Source organism: Lycorma delicatula, chromosome 7 (assembly GCF_047948215.1).
Source record: "Lycorma delicatula isolate Av1 chromosome 7, ASM4794821v1, whole genome shotgun sequence".
NCBI lineage: Eukaryota > Metazoa > Arthropoda > Insecta > Hemiptera > Fulgoridae > Lycorma > Lycorma delicatula.
This window is the reverse complement of record NC_134461.1, coordinates 90096586-90107534: the sequence shown is the minus strand read 5'-3', so window position 1 is coordinate 90107534 and position 10949 is coordinate 90096586. Positions and strand designations below refer to the sequence as shown.

The 10949-nt window shown below is 28.5% G+C and overlaps 1 protein-coding gene across 1 annotated transcript; it reads right to left on the bottom strand.

Moving 5' to 3' along the window:
* Positions 1–8385: 8385 nt before the first annotated feature.
* On the bottom strand, positions 8386–10451 carry LOC142328066 (regucalcin-like). Its single transcript, XM_075371536.1, has 6 exons — positions 10335–10451; positions 10004–10170; positions 9714–9920; positions 9387–9620; positions 8838–8950; positions 8386–8747 (listed from the first exon to the last, which is right to left on the bottom strand). Exons 2-6 carry the CDS (start codon positions 10164–10166, stop codon positions 8529–8531), a joined length of 936 nt encoding a protein of 311 aa, XP_075227651.1. The 5' UTR covers positions 10167–10170; positions 10335–10451; the 3' UTR covers positions 8386–8528.
* Between the last annotated feature and the right edge of the window lie 498 nt (positions 10452–10949).

The window sequence follows — 10949 nt, the reverse complement described above, 5'->3', positions numbered from 1 at the left end:
TGGCTACACATCAAACCTAATGACAAAAATTGATTAATATAGAAAATTATTACATTTATACCTTAATATATATTCTGTATTTAATTAGGCTGAAAGAAAAAGCTTAAATAAGAAAGAACCAAATATGAAAACAGTTATATTTAAGTAAATTAATGTGCTATAATAATATATATTGCTATTTAGAAAGCTCATTTGACATGCAAGATTAGGATGGATTTTCAGAATGGCCAACTGGCTTCTTGCACCCCATGAAGTTTTATTATCACAGTACATTATTATGCAAGTACTACATTCAGTCTAACATTACCCCAGGCAGAATTATTGTGCACATGTAGGTTTACTCTTTCAGAACTTTGACAATTAACATTTTTTTTAATTGAGAAAGTACAAATTCAATTTGTATTCCCTTAAAGTGAAGGCATAATCATACATTTATTACTTAGTTTGCTAATCAGGTGATATAAATGTAATATTAGAAAATGATATTAAGAACTGAGAGGCAGGATTAATTTTGAAATAAACTTATTACAGGTTCAGGGCAACGAAGACAGGAATTGCCAAATAAATGATACATAGAAAACTTAATGTAGTGTAAAACTTTTCATACATTTATATTGACTTTATAATGTTGGATTTTATATTAATTGAATTTGATAAAAGGAAAACTTCACACTTAAAATTAATCTGAGCTGTTATTAAAAAATGTACACTACATGTCAATGATATCTAAAATATTGTTAAAACTTGAAAACTAAGTTTTTGTTTGTTATAAAACAATTTATTTTACAGTAAACTTAACAACTTCTAAAGATAGAAACAAATTTAAAATTCCATCCTGATATATATCTCACTTTAATAATGTTTTCTTTTTTTAAGGACCATTAAAGCCTTATTTAACATTACTCAGAAAAAATATATGAATTTAGGTTTCCATTTAATTTTAGTTTCATTTCAGTAAAATGAAATGTGTTTTTTAACTTTACATTTTTCTTGAATATGCTATTTTGGTTAATTATTGGGATTGTTTTCATTGTTAATACATATCCTTATTCCTTCATTCAATTTGATATTAAAAGAAACTTATGAATTTCCTTTTTTTAATAGTTCTGTCCATATCATTTAAGAGGGATATATATTGTGGGTACCAATTTTTAAAAGATATGGGATGGGTGAGAGGGGAGGGATGCCTCCTTTCTCTTGTATCTGGAATTCTTATAAGCCTATTCAATCTTTAAATTTTTTTAGTGTAAATTTTAAAATAGAACTTAGTTCTTAAACACGATTTTTCCATCAAACACGTAACTGCTAATACTGCATTTACACAAATTACAAAAACAGAAATTTGAACTTTGTTTTAACCAAAACATTGTGAATTTAATGTTTTTAAATCATAACAATTTATGATTTTTTTCCAAAGTAAATTTATTTTTAATGTTGACTGAGCAGTACTTACTATAGCAGGTTGAATGAAAAATAAACATGTAATTTCATCTGTATGTTTCCAAATTTATAGAATTTTGTAATATTTGCTTACAGAAAAAATGGTAGAAGGTTGTTATTTTTCAAGAAGTGAAAAATTGATGGTTATACAACTTTGAGAAAAAACCAAGATTTGGAATTTTTTGATGGCAGAAAAATCCTAAAACTGCTATTGCATCATCCATATTTGAGCTCTGCATTGTTTACAATTATAATAAAGAATTCACACTTCTAAATCTGCAGATTTGGAAGGTATATTTTTTTGAGGGAATTTACAATCACTTTTGAAAAAGCTATTAGTTATCCAGTAATGACTGTAAAACAAATTATTATACTAAAAATGTATAAAAGAATTTATACAAATAAAAATAATCAAAAACATGTTAACTATGATACTTCTATGAAATTCTCATCAGTAATTTTATAATAGGCGAAAAGTGATAAAGTTATCTTTTAAGTGATCCAATGCTGATAACTGATTAGTTGTAAGCTTACTGTACTCATCACATTTTATGACATTTCCCTTTTAATAATTTCTCAAGTTAATTCTCTGCAAAGAGTATCAGTGTAACTTGCACACTAAAATTTTTCCCATAGATAATAGTTATTTTAAGTATATTATTAGAAACCAGATTTAGTTTCAACGTTTTATATATCAATCAACAAATGATTTTATATTCATAAGTAATGGTTGCTTCATGTTTCTTAATTAAAACTTTTTGTATTAAAACAGATTAGCTTTATTTTATGAAATTTGATAATCAAAATTTTGGATTCAATTAGAAATTGTGAATTTACCAGGAAGGTTACTTCAGAAAAAGTCAATTAAAAATCCCATACTATGATATCTAACCAATAACATACGGAGTTTACCACTAATTTATACATAATTTACATATTTGTTATAATTAAATGTAAAACAACTTATTACTTTCAGGACATTAAAACATATTAAAAACTGATATACATATATAATACAGACAGTTTGAGAGTGATCAATATAAATCTCTTGACAATTTATATCTATAAATTATTTTCAATACTGTCAAAAAAAAATAATAAATGAAAAGCATATTTAAAAAAAGATTTACCCTCAATTATACAGTTCAGTTATGTGGAGGATTTAAGATACCTCAGTATATAATGCAGAACATCACTAAGTAAAGAATGTTATGTTACAATTATAAGAGATTCTTAATTTCCCAGTTTACTTACATGAACTCGTTTGGTGGTGAATTGCCCGTGCTAAAGTAACAGGTAATTTTCCCGTTTTGTGAATTGAATGAAAATTATCTAATCAAAAATGTTGGGTTGTATTTATGAAACGTTCGGTCAGTTTAGATTATTAATGATCATGACGATTTAAGATTTCAGAATTTACGAGTTTAAATTCAAATTTGTGTTATTCGGATGTAATAAATTTCAGATTAAATTTGTATGCACTGAAGTGGAATATTCCATTTTATGATGCGGTGAAAATAGTAGGGGTTAATCAACTTTCAGGTCGTAATACAGCATCGGGTTAGGCCACTTGCTCGTCAACAATTCAACAATACATCATTGTCAGTTTTGAACGGTACATATGTTTACAAACATATGTATTAATTAATTTTTACTATAGTAATATTTTCGTTTATTTCACTATAGTCGATTTTTATTTTTTATGTATAAAATTCAGAATTGACTATTAAAATTTTTTTTAATGCATGTTTTTTTAGTATATTTAAGAACACATTTTTTCTGGCCCAATCTTTTTTATACCAACAGCACAGCAGTTCATCACTTGCCGAGTTTCCTTACATTCATCTATTCTATGTAATAGTGGTGGGATAAACGATTCTTTTTCAGGAATCGATTCTTTCGATTCGACTCTCAGAAATGATTCGTAAAAAAGAATCGTTCGTCCGATTCAATGATTCTTTTCCTTCACACTACTACCAGAGTTGTAAACTCTAATGCGCATGCTCTCTTTCTCTTCAAAAGCCAAGTTTAGTGGTTCATCTCTTCATACTGCTGTTCGACTCAACTGATGCGTACATACTAACTGTCTTCGATTCTTCTCTTTTCAACTTTATTCGACTCTTAAGTAAACATCTGATTCTTTTTCGGTTGAATACGATTTTTAGTAACCTATCACATCTAATACGCATGCTCTATTCCCTTCATCTGCCTAACGATTCTCCTTATTTCATCTTTTACTCGATTCCTTTACGAAAAAAACAAGCTTATATCAACAAACGTCATCGCTAAACAGAGAAGGGAAAATTTAAACTGTTACGCACACATTCTATATGACATCATTATTCTTTTTTCTTTTAATTTCATTCGGGCGGGAAGCTATGTTGTACAATATTAATTATTGTCGTTCTTTTGAGCATACTGTCATGCACAAGATATATTCTACAATTATTCTTAGTAGACCTTCTGATTATGTTTCAGAAATGCATTATAATTTAAATCCTACTACGTCTATTGCAACTGAACCAAATGAATCGCAGCAATTAGTCCTTAAATTAACAAACTTTGTTGAATCGCCTAATCCTTCTTCTGTGCATCCAATAACATCTTTGTCCTAAAAAAAACACAACAGTTGTCCCTTCCTTACTTTGTTACAAAATCTGTCCCTCAAAGTAAAAGCCGAGCGTTAGATATTCAATTAATTAGGTAAATAACTAAAGAATATCAACCTATTTCACTCATTGAGGTGAAGAATTCAAGAAGTTTGTTCACATGTTAAACCCTGGGTATTCGCTTCCTTGTCGGAAAACAATTACAACTAGTTTTATTCCACAATTATATGATAGAATTTCTTGTGAGATTTGTAAGTCATTATACAATATAGAAGCATGCGCAATAACCACAGACAGTTGGACATCAGTTTCAAATAATAATTATATGGCCATTACTATCCATTTCATTGACCATGATTGTAATTTAAAAACCCAATTACTTACTTGTATGGAAATCTGTAGTCAACATATCTCTGAACACATTGCCATTGAATTACAAAGTAAATTCAATGAATGGGCTATTATTGACAAAATAGTAGCAGTTGTTAGTGACAATGCAGCAAATTTAAAAGTTGCTATTCGCAATTGTCAGCTACGCCATATTCCTTGCTTAATGCATACAATTAATTTAATTGTCCAAGCAGTAGTGTCTGAAGTAAAACAATTGTGGTAAAATCGAAGGTAATTGTCAAATATTTTAAACGAAGTTCCATGCTGCCTCCAAACTGCAAAACATGCAGCGACAAATGAATTTAAAAAAATTAAAATTAAACCAGGAAGTGTCTACCCGATGGAACTCACTCCTGCACATGTTTAATAGATTATTAGAAACAAAAGAACCACTAATTTCGACTATCGGTTTGGTGAATCCTATTCTTAATAATATTACATTTGATGAGTGGGCAGTTATAGCTGAAATGTGCAAATTATTGTAAATGTTTGAAGAGATAACTATTGAAATAAGTTCTCAAAAAATGGTCACTATTTCAAAAATCTGTTTATTGGCGCGAGCGATGACAAGACATGTCCTTAAGATTAAATCTTCTTCTCAAAATTCTGAAATCATTAAAGTAAGTATGTAACAAACAAGATGTTAGACTAATTGCAACATAGATATAAGGATGTTGAAAATAATAATATTTTGCTTGAAAGCATGCTGTTAGAACAAAGCAATAAGGTGAAACCGAACAAGAAATTATTGAACCCTCCATTTCAACTGCATGGGAAGATTTTGATAAAAAAGTAACGCCAATTTTAACTAATTCAAACCCAACAGTAGCAGGAATTTTACAGCTAGATAAATATATAAATGAACCGCTCATCTCAAGAACACAAAATCCTTTCTCTTGGTGTAAAGAAAGGTGGTTAATTTATCCAAGATTATTCAAAATAATGCAAACTAGACTTTGCATTCCTGCATCCTTTGTTCCCTGTGAACGATTTTTTTCAAAAGCGGGACAGTTAATAACAGAAAGACGAAATAGACTTGTAGCAAAGAATTTCAAAAAATTATATTTTTGTATGTAAATATGTAAAATACTATAAAGTTTATTTGAAGATATTAAATTATTTATTTCGATTAATTTTTATTATTTTTTCGTGATAATAGAACCAAACATTTTTAAAAACAAAATGTTTGTGTGTAACTGTGCGCGTATTAGTAAAAACATCAAAGTAAATAAAAAATCATAATATCGATGTGATAAAAAAACAAAGACGGAATCAATGGCTCGCTCAAAAATAATTTACGGTACAATCTATATTATTTTTAATTATCCATTTTGTCATTTATAGCTTTAGAGAAATTAGTTTAAGATAAATTTTCTAATTATAAATACTTTTACCCACCAGGTTGGTCTAATGGTGAACGCGTTTACGCAAATCAGCTGATTTCGAAGTTGCGAGTTCTAAGGTTCAAGTTCTAGTAAAGACAGATTACTATCATACGGATTTGAACACTAGATCGTGTATACCAGCGATCTTTGGTAGTTGGGTTTCAATTAACCACACATTTCAGAACTGGTCGACCTGAGACTGGTCATGTACAGTCTACACTTTATTTACACTCATGTATATCACTCTTATTCACCTTCTGAAGTAATTCCTGACGGTGCTTCCGAAGGTTAACAAGAAAAAAATATATAAATACTTTTAATTGAAAAATATATATTTGTCTCTCATTTCGCTGTAGTTGATGACAAACTAAAAATGTTTTATGGGGCTTACAGATAAAATTTAATTGTTAATACTAAGATTAACTCAGTTAAATAGCACAGTTAATGAAAATATTTTATAATCAGAAGTAATAAATTTGCCAAATGTTCAATAGAGATGTTCAACAGTGATGATGTAATAAGTTATGCGTCACGTGTGGATATAATAAAGCAAACGCAAGCTAGAATTTGGTGTGGAGGAGGATTCCCCACTATGCACAAGAAAGACTACTATGAATCGAATCGAATCGTAATTGAAATAAGATTTGGATTCCTGTCGTCTATCCAATACAATTAAGAATCGTAAAAAGAATCTGTTTCTCCTGCAAACCTATTCTCGATTCTTTGGTTCAGTATAAATAATCGAATCGACGGAACGACTCGTTCACGATTCTTCCCATTACTACTATGCAATTATTAGTAGTATATTCTTAGTTCCTAGACAATTGTGCTTAATTCTAGATGATTGAATATTAATTACTATGCAAGAATAAAATTCGCTATTAATATGTCTGTTAGCGAGCGTAGGTTGTTTTTAGATGATTATGACTCCGTGTACTGATGAATCGTATGTATAAAACTTATCCTAAGCCGCCCTAGCAATCTTAAGTTTAGATTTATGTACCGGTTTGTTAAAAAAGTATACCTTTGCTACTTCTTAAAAATTAAGAAAATAAGGTGGAAAAAAAAATAAGTGGCGGCGCGATAAACTAGTACCTAAAATATTAAACATTGAAGTTGCAGCCAAAACAAATATAATACAAATTTAAACATTCTTAGCGGGCGGGTAATTAGTAAGGTTCACTAATTAAAAATGCTGCGGTAAGGAGTTCATTTAAATCTAAATCATTTAAATCCACCATGTTTCTCTGCGATCGATCCTGTGATGATTGCAAGCAGTGATCTCAAGAGCTGATCATTTCATTTAATATTACTGATCAAGTAATATACTGGCCACTGCAGTTTACTTTTTTTATGAATTTTTTAGCAGTGATCTCATACCTAATAATTTAGGCCATGCTATGGATTTATTGTTTTTGTTTATTGTTTTTCCATTTATAATTTTATTCCTGTGTAGTAATTATTTTTTCTATTGGAATAGTTTTGATCAACAATGCACAGGAGTGTATGTAAGCAGTGATTCACTGCTTATTAATTTATTTTAATTCTAATTCATTGTTTTTGTTTTCGTTGTTTTTCCATTTATTATTTTATAATTTTATTCGAATAGTTTTGATCAACAATGCACAAGCGTATGTAAGCAGAGATCCACTGCTTATTAATTTTTTTTTTAATTCTAGTTAATCATTGTTTTTGTTTTTCTCTTCTATGTAAGCAGTGACTCACCGCTTATTAATTTATTTTAATTCTAAGTTAATTCATTGTTTTTGTTTATTCATTGTTTTTCCATTTATAATTTAATTCCTGTATAGGTCATTGATGAACAATGCACACAAGCGTATGTAAGCAGTGATCCAGTGCTTATTAATTTTTTTAATTAATTCATTGTTTTATTGTTTTATTGTTTCATTGTTTTTCCATTTTATAATTTTATTCCTGTATAGGTCATTGATGAACAATGCACACAAGCGTATGTAAGCAGTGATCCAGTGCTTATTAATTTTTTTAATTAATTCATTGTTTTATTGTTTTATTGTTTTTCCATTTATAATTTGTTTTATTGTTTTATTGTTTTTCCATTTATAATTTATTTTATTTTATTCCTGTATAGGTATTTTTTTTATTCCTCCATTGGAATAATTTTTATCAACAATGCAGACAGCATATGTAAGCAGTGATTCAATGCTTACTTCATTCAATGGCCACTTCATTTCTAGCACAATTTTATTTTTTTATCCCATCCCAACTTTCATTACCATTTTCATATTTTCATATTACAGGAATGAAGTGCCATCCCAACTTTCATTACCATTTTCATATTTTCATATTACAGGAATGAAATGAATATTCCTTTATCCCTGTATAGGAAGGAATAAAGGAATAAAAGCCCCTATATTTATTTTATTCCTGTAAGTGAATATTCCTTTATTCCTTTATTCCATTCCTGTAACTTTATTTTATTATATTGTACAGTATACCTTCCAAGAAATAAAAACAAACTCATTTAATTTTACAATTTATTTAAAATTGTGTCATTCTATAATTTATAATATACCGTTAATTTTGAAGTATTCACAAAATTTCTTAACAAATTACAAAAATATTCAGTTAATGAATCATTTTCTAAAATATAACTACTAAATACTTGAATCTTGAATTTTAAATTAATTTTGTTTATGTTAAGTGTTGAAAAATTGACAAGATTTTATAATGTTACATTTCTGCATGGGACTCCTTTTTCACCTATTCCACAAACTTTGAATACTCTGCCAGCACATGGATAGTTTGGATTTGGTTCTGTGTTTCCAGTTGTTACAAATAATACATCATTGTTTGGTCCACCCCAACAGACTCCTGTCACTTCTTTTGCTGGTATCTTTATCTTTGTCACCACTTGGCATGTAGCTGGATCTATTACAACAACCTGAAAATCAGAATCACATTATATAGACCGGATTATGTTATATGCACCACCACATGATACTGATTCACACAATTAGTATTAACATCTTACCTGGCATCCCATGTAATTAGCTATGTATAGCTTTTGACTGCAATCCATTGCCATGCCATCAAAAAATCCACACATGTTATTTTCTGTTAAACTGAAAACTGGTTTAGGATTACCTGTGAGAATCAAACAAAAATTTGTATGCATTAAACACTAGTTTCTCTTTACATTATACAAGAATGTATTACATTAAAAAAAAATTTACATTAAAATTTTAATTAAATTTGCCATATTAAAACTGGTAAAGCTGGATTACCACTTTGTTTCTACCATGAAACAATTACCTTTATCATAAATTACCATTTACCATAAATGGTTATGGTAAATGGTACCCATTTTTCCATGATTACCATAAATGGATTACCACTTCAAATCTGTGCATTAGTTTCTTTGAAATATGGTATTTTGCCATATATTTTGATTACCCATTTTTCCATGATTACCTACCATAAATGGAAAAATCACCATATGGCACAATTAATATATGGCAATACATAATACATAATCACCACCAATACAATTAATTTATTGTATTACAACAAATTTACTTACAGATTTTTCCAGCATCATGGCAATAGTCGTAAACTTCTAATAATTTTTTAGCAGTATCTGTAAAGTAAAATCTCTTTTTGTCACAACTCCATTCCAAGCCACTAGCAACAGATAAGCATTCTGCTAACTTTATCACTGTATTACATTCTTTTAGAATGCTTAAGTTAGCTAGATTTTCTTCAAATTTTGGCTCCCTTTGACCATTCTCTGGTGGTAGCTTTGGTCCAGCAGTACCTGTTAAACAGAAAAAAAAAAAAAAGACATCAAAGGCTTACTCTGAATTTGAAGCTTGTAACCAAACCAGTAGAAGTACATGACAATATTTACCTGCCCATAAACGACCTTTTGGATCAGCCTTTCCAGTGTTGATCATAGTACTTTCATTACTGTCTAAACTTGCTATTACTTGTGGTTCTGATGTTTTGCATGATGTTCCATCCCATTGGATACATGCCAAGTCATTTTTTAAACCAATTACAAAACTATCCTGTTGACCTTCAATTGGAATTATAAATCCCACTGGCAACTTGTTACCTGCAAAATAAAATTTATATTTAGAATTTTATACTTAGTGAACAGACATACCAGTTTGCAATAGTGTTGATTGTGTTTCTTACCACAGCCAATTGTTGCAGTAGTAAATCTGTCGCCTTCTAATTGATAGCAGTGTACAGTTCCAACACATTGATCAACAAAGTATAAAGAATTTGTTCTGAAGTCCCAATGCGGACTTCTTCCCAAAGTCACTGCTGGGGTTAAAGGATCGATATTGATACTCATTTTTCTGGAACAAAAATTTTAAAATTATCTAACAAAAATTACCACATTAAATGCAATGGATGGCTCGAACTACTGGAGCCATGATACCCTGAATCATTGTTTACATTTGCTTAGTTTAATTTTTCATCTTAACTTGAAATTAATTTACACAATTGCAAATGAACTTACCTGCTTTTAATTTAAAAAAGGTATTATAACTCAAAAGTTAATTTATTTAATTATTTATTTAATTTAAAGGTCACAACTACAAATTCACTATTAATTTTTTAGAGCCCTTGCAGACACCTGAAATCAAAAAGTTCCAACAATAATTTCTCAAAATGTTAAAAATTTTATTTTTTATTTTAATTATTTTAAATTTATTTAAATAAATTTTTCAATTACAGATTAAATGGAAAATCAAATCATCATAATTTAAAATTATATACTTAAACATTTAATACTAAAATTTTAAATTAAATTTAAAGTTAAACATTAAAAATCTAATTCAACAAAAATAACCTAATTTAAATATAATACTATAGATTACCTTATTATAATATAACTTACATGTTGTGTATGTGTGTTGTATGTTGTGAATGATTTAAATTGATGCTGAAGTTTCTAAGGTAATGTTAAAAAATTTCTTCTTTTTATATTTTGTGTTTCATTATTACTTCTTTTTCTTTATGTAAATGGTCATATGTTACAATTTAAATATTTATTTTAGTAGCATTTTTTTATTAAAAAAACATTTTCCTTAAATATATCTTTTTAATTAAAAAAAAATGATTTATAGTTAAA